Raw genomic sequence first — 15875 nt, forward strand, 5'->3', positions numbered from 1 at the left:
TTGGCTTCATTTTGAAATCGATGCAAAAAAATTATTTAAAATTTATTTTAAATAATTACGTCAAAGTAACAAATTATCCTTGTGCAGAATTTATTGGAGTTTTCAAAACTGCTTTTCGATTTGTGGTGCGATGGTTGTTTATTGAATAATTCATCATCAAAGACGAAGGGGTAATTTTTCATTCAAACTTAAATATCTCTGTACGGAAAGGTCCTATAGGAACGTTCTTAGATCCGAATGAAAGCTGGTTTATATGGCTAATTGGTCATAGTATAACAATTTCCGGAAGCTTTTTATCGTGTTTGTAAGCTTTTTTGAAACAATATCATGTACTATTTTTCCCCTCGAGGATCTCTACTAGGAAATGGTATTTGGATTGCATCAATGGAGATCAATTTTCAAAAAATGTATATAAAGTTTAGTGGACTAAGACGATACATTCAAAACCGAACCAATAACAAATTTAACTAATCCATTACCGATCAGCTATTCGAAAAATATATCAGCAATTTTGATTGGGCAATAAATTCGGCTCTAAGTAAATGTGTGCAGAAGGTGTTTCAATCCCAATAACAGAACTTAAAAAAACGCAAAAAATTCATGATGCTTTCTGTAGTATTATTATTTTCTTGCCAAACCATCCAGACAACTAACTCTCTATACATATATTATTTGCACTCCTGATAGTACGTTTATTTATAAATTCTACCGTGACTTATCTATAAGTATTACTCAGAATATAAACGGGGAATATGATTATTCAAACAGTGAATTTTGAAAAAAAAAAAATGTAAAAGTTTGTGCGTTCGTCAATGACGTGTTTGTTAATAGAGTTTCATAATTATGAAATATCAACCATTCCTGTAGGACCTTCGTTGCCAAAAGGCTGCATGCCCGCTTACCAAACGCTCTGATGCTTGCAACAAAACATGCTGAAACCGCTAGTAAGCCCTCAATCGAATAAACGAAAGGGATGACAAATATTTTCTTGGCAAAAGTAACCACGAGGCGCACCATATACCAACACTTATTTCTGATCCAATCAAACATTTTTGTTGACCCCTATGTATTAAAATTCACACCGAGCAAAACAGGAACTTTTATTAACATTGTTTACATCAGATTACAATATTATCATAGTTAGGGCCCGGAAAGTTGCCGGTCCCGTCCTACGCATCCACGTGATTCGATATTTTTTCTCTACCTTTTTTGTGTTCTGTTTCGGTACTCAGTGGTAAAGTCTTGTCCAGTTAGAATCCGTACGCGTTGCACATTTTACAGCGGCACAGTCAGTGGCCGCTGCAAGAAAGTTTTTACAGCGGTTTGTTTACAAATGTTTCCTCTTCTGGTGGTAAAAGTTTCAAATTTTTTCGTGCCGTAAGTCCGGAGTTATTCCACATGGAAGACAGAAGAAGAAAATTAATCTTGCACACCCACGTTGACAATCCAACGTGGTCGGGTGCGAAGATCGCGAAACAGTTGGATATCGCTAAAACTACCGTATGTGATGTGCTCAGACGATTCCGCGAGCGGAACAGCGTGGACCGGGCGGTTCAAAAGAAGCGTCGAAGCGGAACCTACGATCGTCAGCTGAATTGGAAGGTGTTGAGAACCGTCAGAGCAAACCCTGGACTGTCCGAACATGATATCGCTCAGAAATACGGTGCCGCTCGTAGTACCGTTCGACGAATCATTCACCGAGCTGGACTTCATTCCTACAAAGCAATCAAGCAACCAAATAGGACGATGAAGCAGAGTCTAGTGACGAAAACTCGCGCTCGTAAGTTGTATTATCAGGTACTAACGAAGTACCATGGATGCCTGCTCCAGGATGACGAAACTTATGTAAAAATGGACTTCGGCCAACTTCCGGGACAAAAATTTTATCTTTCCACGGCACGAGGCGATGTCCCCGCCAAATTCAAGTTCATGTTCATGGACAAATTTGCCAAGAAGATGATGATCTGGCAGGGTATATGCACCTGTGGTGCGAAGACGCCGGTTTTCATCACTACAAAGACCATGGATTCGAAATTGTACAAGGAAGAGTGCCTGAAGGAGCGTGTGTTGCCTTTCATAAAGGCACACAATGGTCCCGTTAAGTTTTGGCCTGACTTAGCGAGTTGCCACTATAGCCGGGAGGTTCTCCAGTGGTACCGCGACAACGGGGTGGATTTTATCGAGAAGGAGTTCAACCCACCAAACTGCCCCCAATTCCGCCCAATTGAAAAATATTGGGCGATTATGAAGCGGAAGCTAAAGAAGACCGGAAAAATGGCTCGGGACGCTGCAGGGATGACCAGATTCTGGAAAAAACTGGCCACAGAGGTCGACACTGCCGCTGTGCAACGTTTGATGGGAGGAATCACCAGAAAAGTGAGAAATTTCATCAGAAATGAAGAAAAATAATTTTAAGGACATTTTTTTGTAAAAGTGCAAGAATATATCTTTCTTTTGGTTGATCACTCTTTTTTGTATGTCATTCTATCTCCGAGATATAAATGATTTCTTCCGTACGGATTCTAACTGGACAAGACTTTACTTACCTACACCCGAAGGGGAAGGGCCCGGACAAAGAACGATAATAAAAGTTCTCGAAATGGTGCCTGCTTTTCATAAATTTTCCGCACAATAAAAGTGTGCAGACCCGGATAAAGGAACAAGCAGAAAGTGAAAAAAAAAACTTTTCACCTCACGCAGGAAGTTTCTTTTTCTCTCCGACTGTCTCCGGTTTTCTGTACCCTAACTCAATTTTTTACACAGATTGAGCAAGAGGAACTGCTGCAAATTGAAATTTATGTATTTATGCTGTAAATTAAAGAGGAATAATTAAGTGAAGAAAGTTTTTTCTTCCTGCAGCCAGAATATGCCAACAAAGTGAAAAGGGGACTTTCATGGAGATAAAGATTGCATTTCGATAAGAGTGTATAGGATTACAGGAGGCATTTGTATTCAAGATAAGTTTATATGCTGACACTTCAGCGTCACGGAACAAGCGCGCCGTGAATCGGTCCTACGCACTCGCAATAAAAATTCTTCATTATCTGCTCGTGAGATATGACGTGAAATCATTTAGAGAACGCCCTACGATCTACATCATTCCCGGAAGTAGGCGGAAAAGCAAAGGCACTTGATTCCAAAAAAGTTCTGTGTAATTAATTTTTCAATGTCGAATTAATTTATTGAAACTCAATGAAACATATATTAGAAAAAAAAAATCAATCAGTGTCGAAAATCGCGAAGTATGAATATAATTTAAAGGACACTTTCAATCCTCGATGAATCCTCCGCGGCTCACCTCGTACAATCCGTACGAATCAGATTGCTATCGATATAATCCATTAATATAATAAATTTCCATTACAACCGAGAGAGCGAGAAAACCCGGATCGGGGATGATGAAAATTGAAAAATTTGCTCAAAATACTAATCTAATTTCCAGCACATTTCTCCTCCTCCATTAGCTGCTTATCCGTTCCAAGTGTGACGCCAAGAAGCCAAGCCAATGCAGAGTAAAAATCACGCGAAGCAAATTCGCTGCGAATGGCTTCGGAGCGGAAATGAAAAATTGCAAATCAAATTGGCGAAGCAATTCCTCGGCTGACAGCGACACACTGAAGCAGATTTTGGGTTTGGCGGAGGCGGAGATGTGATGGAGCCCGGATGCTGGAGATTAGCGGGTTTGCCGTAGGCCAAGCGTATAGTTGATTCGCGATGACAGAAAATGTATAGCAAGAAATCTCAATCAGCTTTCGTAGCTATTGATAAATGATCTCGGAAGATCCACGATTAACTAATTCCCATATTTTACAATGTTCATCGATTATTTTATACGCAATCAAAAATTTGAAGAAGTGGCAGCATCATCGCACACCATTAAAAATTATCATAAAAAATAAAACGAGGACTATCGTGAAGACAAAATAATTGAAAAAATAATCATAATAATTGAATAATATAAATCATTGGAAGAAGATGAAAACCCGTCGAGCGAGAACTCAAATAAACGCCTCCCTTAGCATTTTTCATTTTAACCGAACTTTTTCATCAAACACTGTCGGGTGCTCTTTCCACTTTCGGGCTGGATTGTCTTTGTCATTTCCCTATGGAATAACACATCTAGGACATCTTTTTATTTGTACGGAGCTACGCGTTCAATTCGAACTTCGAACTGGGACACCCTCTCGCAGCGGCGCTGCGATAGATGCCCCGCTCTACCAAATAATCATTCCGGAAGCCATCGTTTCTTTATTAGCGTAATTTACGAACGCTGCCCACGAACACAGCAATGTGTGTGTGTGTGTACTTATGGGGAAAGTTTTGCTTGCGCAGGCTGACTTTCGCCGAGGACAAATTGTTCAACGCTGGGGAGAAGACTCATCGAAAAGGCAAATGATAATAAATTGAAATTCATGGGACAATTTCAATTCGTCCAATTACTTTTAATGCCATTTTTTTTTCGCGTTGGTTTTCTTCCCGATGGATCGGAGATTTTATCACCTATGCTGGGCGGTGGGAAAATATTCATTGAGTATCTATGTTTTTTTGTGGATGGAAATATCTGAGGTATTATTTGAAGGATATAAAGGCTTAGTAAATTTGGTCGGAAATACATTCGACATTCGAGGGGTCATTCGCTCAGTATACAATCAAAATACTACCAAGGTCAACGAATAACAATTTTTTTTAATTTTAACACATGAGCCGATGTAATACACTGAATCTATCTTTCTAACCAGAGAGTTTCCGCTTCAAAAATCATCTGGGAAAGATTCGGCCGGGTTGTGGGCTGTTGCGCTGTAATCTCTGGCACCGTCAACATTAGAAGCCGTTTTTGTGTGAAGCGTTGCCAGAACTGTTAGTGGACATTAATTGCAAGAGATTAAAAACAACTCATAAGTCTTCAGTTGACAGCATGAAATTGTTAAATAATGATCGTTGGGAAAGCTAAATTGATCAATACATCATTTGAATCAATACAGTACATCAAGTATGATATCTTGGGTCTTAAGATGATTCACTTCGATGTTAGTAAAATTGAATTTCGTTGTGTTGTATGACTTAACCGAAGATATCTCCAATAGTTGCAGTAACAATATCTACATTCTACTCATGGTATCCTAGCCAGCACAACTTTGACATCGAGACGTACATGCAATATACCCCGTTTATGTTGAATTATTGTAACAGTTCGGCTGAAAAGTTCATAAGGTTGACGTCTAGATGGCGCCTCTTGCAAAAATCTCCTTGACTATCACAAAGCACCATCTTTCAATGGATACGTGTCAAAATTTGACAGCAATCGGTCGCTTGGTTCGTGAGTTACAACATTGAGAGTGAAGCAACTTTTGTTATTGTGGAAAAAATGGAATGGACCGATGATGAAATCATTACCGAAACTGAGGCCTATTTTGGAAAAACCGAAAGAGTACTATAAAAATGGTATCGAAAAGTTGCAAGATCACTATAATCGCTGTATCGCTGTATTATGCTGACAAAAAAATAGTTTTACTGTGTTACCTTATAAACTTTTCAGCCGAACTGTTATGTGTATTTTTTTTAATACTAGCTGACCCGGCAAATTTCGTCCCACCCAAAATTTATTTTTCGTTATCACATCCACGTTTTCTCACTAAGCGCACGTTCATGAGTCTAATCGCAGAACTGTTCAATGACTGATCTTCTAATCTACCCTTTAAAATTATTTTGACGTAGGATTACGTCTTTCCGGAACATATTGGGGTACAATTTGAAAATCGAAAATCGAGCACATTGTGAAAATGTGACGTAGGATTACGTCTTTCCGGAACATATTGGGGTACAATTTGAAAATCGAAAATCGAGCACATTGTGAAAATAGTCCAATTTCAAACGCTTATTGCTCAGTCAATTCATGATGGATTGATGAAATTCGGCGATTTCGGCACTCCATAACATTTTTTTTATATTGAAGAAAATAATATACAATCGACAAAAAAATTAGAGGAACAGAGTACGCAGTCGGAAATTTTAAATGATTTTTGACATGCTGTAACTCCTTGAAAAATCAAGAACCCCCGGCATGATAGTGTGGGACGCTAACCACTCGGCCACGGGAGCACAATATCGATGGGATGCGTATCATTTTGGAGCTACAACTTTCAAGAATTAGAATATTTTACGTAAATATTTGTATCTTGGTGTGTGTAGGTGAAGTGGGCAACAATATGGAGAAGAAATGAGAAATCGATTTCAAAAATATTTTGGACTAACACCTTTTTTTGCTATCCAACTCAATAGCAAATCCAATTAACCTGAAAAATTATTCAAACCGAAATATCTCTGTGTAGGAAGGTCCTACAGGGACGTTTTTGGAACCAAATAAAAGCTGCTTGATAAGATTAATTGGATTTGCTATTGAGTTGGATAGCAAAAAATGGTGTTAGTCCAAAATATTTTTGAAAAAACAAAGAAAAAAAAATGTAATTAATTTTCCATGTGTACATGTGATGTCCACTTAGTTTAAGCAAAGATTCATGTAACAGTTCGGCTGAAAAGTTTATAAGGTAACACCGCACAACTATTTTTTTTTGAAAAATTCAATTTTATTATTCAACATCATTGCTTTCGAGGGCAATACATCGATTATAGTGATCTTGCAACTTTTCGATACCATTCTTATAGTACTCTTTCGGTTTATCTAGAATAGGCCTCAGTTTCGGTAATCTCTACATCATCGGTCTTAAATTTCTTGCCAGCGAGAATTCACTTCAGGTCCGCGAACAGAAAACAGTCGCTGGGGCCAGATCTGGAGAAGACGGTGGATGCGGAAGTAATTCGAAGCTCAATTCATGCAATTTTGCCATCGTTTCCATTGATTTGTGATTTTTACATTTTTTTCACAATAACAAAAGTTGCTTCACTCTCAATGTTGTAACTCACGAACCAACCGACCGATTGCTGTCAAATTTTGACACGTATCCATTGAATTGATGGTGCTTTGTGATATTCAAGTAGATTTTTGCAAGAGGCGCCATCTAGACGTCAACCTTATGAGCTTTTCAGCTGAACTGTTACCAATAAATTGTATAATGAAATAATGAAACCCATAGTCCACCCAGGAAGTTCGTCGTCATTGTTAAGTGAGGAGTAAAAGTCATGAATATACATTAGGGTGCCAATAAATGTATGGGAAAAAATCGACCCTTAAATTTTACCAAACACAAAATGTTGACCACCTCGAATAGTTATCTCGATTTTTCATTCGAAACTTGCTACGAAATGTTGATTTGCACAATAATATACCCTATGCAAAATATTAGCTCATTCGGGCTTCATTTACTGGTGTCACAAACGATAAAATTTGAGTTTTTTTTTGAAAAGCGAAAAATCACCGAAAATCGAGGTTTTCAAAAAAAAATTGATGTCAAATGTCTTCAAATTGCATGTCACGTCGAGATTTACGGTTATCTAAAAAAAATTTTTTTGTCGAAAATCTATTTTTTTGGCGGAAAACGCTCAAGGCCAAAAAAAACATTTTTTTTACAAAAAAAAAATTGAGATAACTGTAAATCTCGACGAGTAATGCAATTTCAAGACATTTGGCATCAATTTTTTTTTTGAAAAACTTGATTTTCTGTGATTTTTGGTTTTTGAGAAAAACTCAAATTTTTACGTTTGTGACACCTATAAATGAAGTCCGAAGGAGCCGATATTTTGCATAGGGTATACTATCGTGCAAATCAATGTTTCGTAGCAAGTTCCGAAAGAAAAATCGAGATAACTATTATTATTTGCACTCAAAACCATACTTTTCGTTTCGTACTCCGAAAAAAAAAACCAGATCCTAGAGTGCTGATTTTTCACTAAAAATTTTTTTTTTCGAGATGACACTAGATATCGAAGTTTCATGCAATCATGTTCCATGCAAACCATTTGGCATCAAAATTTTTTTTTCGAGAACCACGATTTTCTTTATCTTCCCCCTTGTGTGATTATTAGATTTTCAAAAAAACTCAAACTTTGACCGCTTTGCGCCACTCTCCCTTAAGTCTGATTGAGCTGAAATTCGGCATAGGGTGTTTTATCGAGGTGGTGATCATTTTTTTGGGGTAACTTTTTGAAATTCGAGATGACCATTTTGTTCTTTATCGCAAAAAATTAGACCCGTATTTTTCAATTTTTTCAGTAGGGTGACCATTTTCATTTAAGGGTTGTCCGAAAAATCAACTTTTTTTTTCTCTTTTTTTCCAAAAATTACTTTTTTTTTCAAATTCATAACTTTTGAACTACTGGACAGATTCAGATGATCGACATATCATATTAAAACCAATCATATTTTTGTGAAAATACTACAGCTGCAGAAAATTTGATATCTGCTCTCGTTATTGTTTTTTTTTATCCCATTTATTTATTTAAGGCTCATTAGCATTTTTAGCTGTAACAGAGCCGAATTTTAATCGTGTACATGTCACATGGTTATCATATCTATAATTAGTACATTACACAATTGCCATTCGCCAGTATTTCTTCTATACCATTCCATATGGTACACATTTACACAGTAGCAGCCCATTTAGGCGTAAGAGTTTTCTATCTGTTCTTCCATTATCTAGTTAGACCGGACAGCGGAGACAGTTGATTGATTATTGTTGAGTTATTTATAGAACAGCAGCCCGATGTGTCTTGCAGAGCAGAGCAGTTGTATGGATGAATCGATCTTATTTCGACCGTGGATCGATCTCCATCGCTGATGATTGTTGCGTGGACGTAGCTATTCTGTAACAACACAAAGATGGTCAATGAGGGTCCTGAGTTTTGAACTCACGATCGATCGCTTACTAAGCGAACGCGCAACCAATGTGGCTACGGAGACCCCCCTCGTTATTGTTGATTGTATTAGTTTTTTATTGTTTTCATAGTCTCGGGACCAAAGGCGCTATATATATTTTTTTTTTCTGGAAAGCTGAGGATTTTTCAAATAACCAGATGCCGAAACCAGAGAGGCGTATTTTTTCGTTTTTAGTTATGATTTTTCAAAGACGAACGACGACTCTTTCGAAGACGCGCATTCCCGGAAACGATCGATACTATTCCATTGATAGTTCTATTGCTTTTCCAAACATAAAATATAAATTTAACCCTCCTGTACTCGCGTGCAAAATCATAACACGTATACTCGCGCACGGTGTCACAGACCGAAAATTGAACTTCTCAGTGATGTTGCCACTGTGTATTTTTCTGGCTTTATTGGTATTTATTTGAAGAAGAGGGTATGATTGAATGAAAAAACTCCAAAATATATATTTTCTTCGTCTTTATTATGTTTTAATAGTCATCTAATTCAGCCTCCTCAAAATAGAGTAATTTTTGATACTCCAATACAAATAACGAAATTCGAATTTTTCACTGTTATTCATTAAAAGTAAGCAACTGAATATAATTCATGGAAGTATAAAGAGCTATAAAATAACATAAAAAACGTATTAATCGATTGTGATTTCATTGGAGTAGGAATCAGAACATAGCATAACTGCATGCTCGAAACAAACATATTTTTTACATTTCATGCAGTTGTTGCGTGTTTTTCGGGTCTTTTATCGAAGAGAAGAATGTATAACGCCCTTCTAGATAATTACCAGATGATAAAGGTTGTGGAATATAAAGTTTGCATATTTCTAATATTCTTTGTCTCTGTATTCTTGGCAAACTAAGATAGAGATGGGCATAAAAAGATTATATAAAAGGATTTCTAGGAGCTTCTTTTTCTTTTTCTTGTTTTCTTGTCGATATTGTCCATTATAAAAAATATCCCCGAAACTGTAACTGTTAAAAATTACCATAAGCCACCGATTAGTTTATAGTTTACTGTTTACAATTCTTCCACAAGTGAAATTCGTTCACAAGTGTGTATATGTATGATCATTATATTAGGCTGTCAAAAAAGTCCTGCGGTATTTTTTTTGAATTTTCATTTGTTCATAAAATTAGTTACAATCATCTGTTTTAAGTCAAATATGCGCCGTTTTGTTCGATGACTTGTTCCCAACGAGATGTCAACTTCATAATACCCCTGTTATAGAAGCTCTTTTGTGGCTAACTTCTGACTACCTAGCTCGTTCGCCATGGACAAAAACAGGTGGTAGTCACTTGGTGCAAAGTCCGGACTATACGGCGGATGCAAAATAACCTCCCATCCGAGCTCCCGGAGCTTCTGGCGCGTCACCAAAGAAGTGTGTGGCCTGGCGTTGTCCTGATGGAAGACAATGCGGCCTCTGTTTATCAAAGATGGCTTCTTCTTCATGAGTGCTACCTTCAAGCGGTCCAGTTGTTAGCAGTACAGGTTCGAATTGAGCGTTTGGCCATAGGGAAGCAGCTCATAATAGATTATTCCTTGACAATCCCACCAAACACACAGCAGAACCTTCCTGGCCGTTAATGAGGGCTTGGCCACCGTCTGAGCCGCTTCAGCGGGCTTCGACCACGACCGTTTGCGCTTCACGTTGTCGTAAGTGACCCACTTTTCATCGCCAGTCACCATCCACTTCAGAAACGGGTCGATTTTGTTGCGATTCAGCAGCGATTCACATGCGTCGATACGGTCAAAGATGTTTTTTTTTGCGTCAACGTGTGTGGCACCCATACATCGAGCTTCTTTGTGAATCCAAGCTTCTTCAAATGGTTAATAACGGTTTGATGACTTATCCCCAGCTCTTGGCCGATGCTACGGCTGCTACTATGCCGGTCTTTCTCGGCTAATTCAGCGATTTTGTCGCAATTTTCGACGACAGGCCTTCCGGGGCGTGGCGCATCTTCGACGACCTCTACACCAGAACGAAAACGTTGAAACCATCGTTGTGCGGTGGAAATGGAAACTGTATCGGGTCCATAAACTGCACAAATTTTATTGGCAGCTTGAGATGCATTTTTGCCTTTGTCATAGTAGTACTGTAAAATATGTCGGATTTTCTCTTTATTTTGCTCCATATTTGCGACACTATAACTCACGAACGTCTTAACCAAACAAAACACTTTATAGCGCGCAAAAATACCTTTCCAACAAGCTATAGTATGACTCGATACAATGAATACAACTAGAACTACTCGCTTACAACGACACCTCGCGGAAATACCGCAGGACTTTTTTGACAGCCTAATATTTAGCGAATAATTATACGAAAGTCAAACATATATATTTTGCTTTTGAACGTACGTATCTAACGACGAACTGCTTTTGAACGTACGTAATATATCAACGAATAGTTAATACATGGATCCTTTCAATCCAGTAACAAATAGGACTGGAATCAAATAAGAAAAGTCCGGTAATGATCTTATGCATTATATTCAATAAATATTTCACGCCACTAACATTATTTTATACATTTCATTCAACAATATTCTAGAATATGAAAAAAGGCACTTGTCCAAAAAAGTTACTCCTATACTCGCGTCGGTGTGTCAGACCAAAAGTGTTAAAAAGGTGACACACGTCCCCTTTGTACCAAGACATGCGATACGCTAAACGATGACGAACGACGAATAACGAAGCTAGAGAGAATTGCAAAGTCGTAGTGTTGATATTTTCTGAGATATGAACGGATTATTGATTTCCCGGTCTGACAGACCAATGCGCGAGTAGGGGAAGGGAGGGTAAGCCCGCCACTGAGGATAAGACCGGCACCCCCTAAGTTTTACTAGAAAACTCTGATTAACTACGTTTTTGAATACTCTACATGTTAGTATTTATTATTTTTGACGTGTTCAATCACATCGAACCTACCGTGATCCGTCAATTGTCAAAATATAAATCAAAACAAACGCGAGTGCCGATGATATGTAGCCGGATGTAATTTTCCGTCAGTGAAGTTTAAGCTTTTATTGTTGAACGCGGTTTCAAATTATTTTCCGTTGCTCTACAGTTTGTCCCCTGAATTGTTAGCAATCACTGGGATTCGAGTTGAGGTAAGTTAAAGCAATAAACTAATAGAAATAGTCTTCTTGAAAAATGTGTGATGTCGGGGTAAGTCCGTCACCCTTTCGGTGAGAGATCCCGGCATGGTTTGCGTTTAGTTGAAGGTTCCTAAGACATATTTTCCATCAATTTCAGATGCCTCGCAGCTACCAAAGGAAAACGAATCGAGGGAATTGGTCCCAGGAGAACCTCACCCTTGCAAAAGAGGCTATTGTTAGTGGAGTTTCTATCAAACGTGCTTCCACGACTTTTGAACTACTGATGTAAATTTAATGTTGGATTTAAGCTGTTCGATAAAATTTAATGAACTTCATCATTGAACGAAAAATAATGGCTGTATGGTCTTAACGAAAATAATAAACTAATTACAACTAAACATAATTTAATTAGTTTTATTGACATCATAATCACAAAAACCTGAAAAAATTCACCTACAGTCATGAACTCATTCTTCTCTGTGATTTCAAGTCGAATCCTAGTGTGATTAAAAGCGTCGTATGACGGATGTTGATTCAAGTAAGAAGAAAAACTGAGCAATGGTAAGTGTTCATTGTGGTCCTAGATTCCATTAAACTTGTAATTGAATTGTGGTGTGGTTTGGTGATTTCTTCTCCATATTCCATGTTCATCGGAACTTGTTCCGACCATATCTCCGGAATCGGTTGAGCGATTCGAACCATACTCGACAGCGACATTTAGAATTAGAATACCTTCTTTTTACCGACTGTCACATTCAAACTGGTTTATCTGTTGCCAAGTATATATATTGAGAAATTGAGATGACGGTCTTACCTCATAGGGTACCGGTGTTACCTCCATGGGGTGCCGGTTTCACCCGCACTGGTTGATGAGCTTCATTTTTATGGCAGTTTTTTAAATTGACTATTACTTGAGAAAATTACCGTTTAAATGTACTGATGTTCCTTATATCTCATGGCAAATAAACTAGACAATGATTCTGTGGAGGAAACATATCAATATGTGCCCGCAGATCTCACAAAACAATACTTTTCCTTAGGGGGTCGGGCATACCCCCCCCCCTTCCCCTATAGGAGTGTTAAAAATGAGATTGAATGAAAAGTGATGCATTTCCATTTTCTAGAGAGGTTTAAGCCCTCTGGTTTGGCTATCAATCATGATGTGCACCAGAATGAATGTTTGATAAAAATTTCGATTCCGTTTCAACAAAACCATCATGCAGATGGACAATACGTGTTTTGGCCGTAATTCCTATTTTTGTTTTTTATATTATTAAAACACGTGACATCGTAGCCTTTAGAGATGTAGGTCAGGGCTGAGTAAATATAACATCATTTCCAGGTTTTGTTCAAGAAAATAATTTGGAATCGAAGTACGCTTTATACAATATATACAATAACAATTTCGTTAGTAATGAAGTTCATCAAATATAGAGCCGTCAGCTCTCACGAAAACCCAACGTCCGTGTAAATAAACGGAGCTTGTAATTGTCACGCAGAAGGCATCATAACATCATCTCAACACGAGCTTTCCCAGCCCGTGTACGCTGTCTAGGAAGATTAGCGTACGGCTATCATTAACGTCAATGATTATAGCCCTCACGTCACCACCGGCTATATATCCAGTTAATCCCGGTGCCCAGACGCAGCTTAGCAATCGCTGTCACTTCTTTTGCTTTGGGCTGAACTCTGAGAAACAACCTCATAAAACCGCAACATTATTACTATTATCCCTGAGGGAACGGTGGCATACAGTGCTTCGACCGCAACATCCGCCTCCCCCCGTCCCACGCAATTATCGCCAATATCGGCGGATGCTGCTGTCTTTCATCAGCTGCTGTAACATTATTGAGATGAGTACTCACATTATTGTTCTGCTGCTGTTGTCTCTGACGGTACTCTATGAGGGCTGCAACTGCTTTATTGGCAGCTGCGGTAACGGCCGCCACGGTGGTCATCTCTTCTAGATCGGTGTCCTCTGGGTCGGAACCGATGGCGCTGGTGTCAGCAATGGTCGGCTGCTCTGCACGGAGCACAACCACTCGCTCGGCTGCCTCTGGTGGGTGGAAGCTGTCCGCACTGTCACTGTCACTAGCTAGCAGTATTCGTGGGGTGGTTTCGGAGAGAACTTCAACCGGGAAACGGTTTTCCGAGATGGCCGTTGAGACTGCCGCTGACGTTGACGAAGGGAACGATTGAAGTCTGTCTGCATCCGGAGCGTTGATGCTCAGCATTGAGGGAGGGGATGGTGGGAAAGGTGGCCGGAGTTGGAAGATAACGTGTTGGTTTGTGGCTGTTGGTATGTGATTTTATCTGGCGCTCGCTAGAGTGTTCTATCGTACGTTGAAGATACACGTTGGAGCGAGGGAAACTGTGTGCGACTCTCCGTAACACAATACACTGAGTTTACGAGAAATGACGGAATAAGTAAGAGGCCTTATCAACGTGTTGGGCGTACTCTTGTTGATGTTTTTGATGTTGATTATGATGCTGATGATGATGGCGATGACGAAGCTTGCGGCGCGCTTTGTGCTGATGCGTCCTTTGTTTCCGTTGTCCTGCAATGGTGAAAAAAAATAGAATACAATATGAGCCCAGCGTGTGAAATATGGTATTATGTGTGTAATGCAGTAAAAGAGCGAACATATTAAAGCGAATCTCCAATCGCAATCAGTCCTAGAATATTATGTTCACATTCCGCTACCACATCAATTCATGCATTGTTTCCAAAACATTGTACTGGCTGTCCACCACTCGGCAAACATTCCCGCCCAACCAAAGTGCCAACCGTCCCATAAAAATAAACTACTTTTTCAGTTGTTTCGCATGGGGGACATATATGTTGAACATTCCCGTCCCACTCTGTGGTCCTAATTCCCGCCACAATAATTACTCCAACACATGTCCCGGAATTCAGGCTGCACCACGAACGTCATTCGATGGTCGTTGTACTGAAAAGTTTAATTTATTTTTATGGGTGTGCGAGTTATTTTTTCGTCCTGCCCAGACACAAATAGCGCTCAGCGTGGAATATTCACCAGCCGGCCGCATCCCATCCAAAGTGGGGTCGAGCGAATTTTCCAATATGTATTTGGAAAGGGTCGGAAGCATTAGAGGGAAAATTGCAGTTTGGTGGTCGTGTTTTCGTGTGTGCGGAATTTGTGCGCTGCATCCGAACCGCGTTGAAGGCAAAAGTTTGGTAGTTCACTATTTTTCGCTTAATACAAACTGACTATGTATCCTCCGGGATGCATAGCCGGACGTCGGTAAAATATGCATCAAGTTGAATCCGTTGGAGTACGATCATTTTATGGTATAGACAGAGATGCCAAACTTCCTGATTTTTCAGGATTTCCCAAACATTTTGGCACGTTCCCTGACATCCGGACAAACACTCAATTTTGCCTGATTTTTCAGAAATGATCCTGATTTTTCCTGATTTTTTCTACTTTTTACTTTATCAGAATGAAAATCATCCACAAAAAATATACTGGGACCAGTGCTTTCACCATTCATTCAAATTTGAATGAACGAACCGTAAAACAGTTCAGTTGCTCTAAAGCTCTCACACTAACGTACCAAGCAACTGCTGTTCGCGCTGAAGATACCACACGAGAAATAAAAGTGAAAACGATTGTGACCATCCATATGTGCTGAAGAATTTGTACTCATAACGCTAAAAAGTCGTGAGACTATTTGGAAGAGAGTCTAGCAATTCTTTTTTATCCCCTGAACGTAGGCTGTAAGCAGTATATTTGGTTCAGTAGCATATGAGATTCACGTGCCAGTTTGCAGTTGAATCATTCAAATTCAGTGTGTGCTACTGAATTTGAATGCAAATAATTCCTCAAGCGTATTTCATTTGAGAATCTATATTTTAGAAATGCGCGCGATCCGTGTGTCGCACTTTTTGTATTAATATCGTCGACATTATTTTGAAGCAG

The 15875-nt window shown here is 39.0% G+C and overlaps 1 protein-coding gene across 5 annotated transcripts in view; it reads right to left on the reverse strand.

The window, feature by feature from the left end:
- LOC129767789 (RNA binding protein fox-1 homolog 2) overlaps positions 1–15875 on the reverse strand; it is a 663095-nt gene that overhangs the window by 516189 nt on the left and 131031 nt on the right. For all 5 annotated transcript variants that reach the window (XM_055768981.1, XM_055768979.1, XM_055768982.1 and 2 more), the window contains exon 2: positions 13797–14489. In XM_055768981.1, the coding sequence (XP_055624956.1) occupies positions 13797–14165 (369 nt within the window). In that variant the 5' untranslated portion in view covers positions 14166–14489. The remainder of the gene's footprint in view (positions 1–13796; positions 14490–15875) is intronic.

The sequence above is a fragment of the Toxorhynchites rutilus genome, chromosome 2 (assembly GCF_029784135.1).
Source record: "Toxorhynchites rutilus septentrionalis strain SRP chromosome 2, ASM2978413v1, whole genome shotgun sequence".
NCBI lineage: Eukaryota > Metazoa > Arthropoda > Insecta > Diptera > Culicidae > Toxorhynchites > Toxorhynchites rutilus.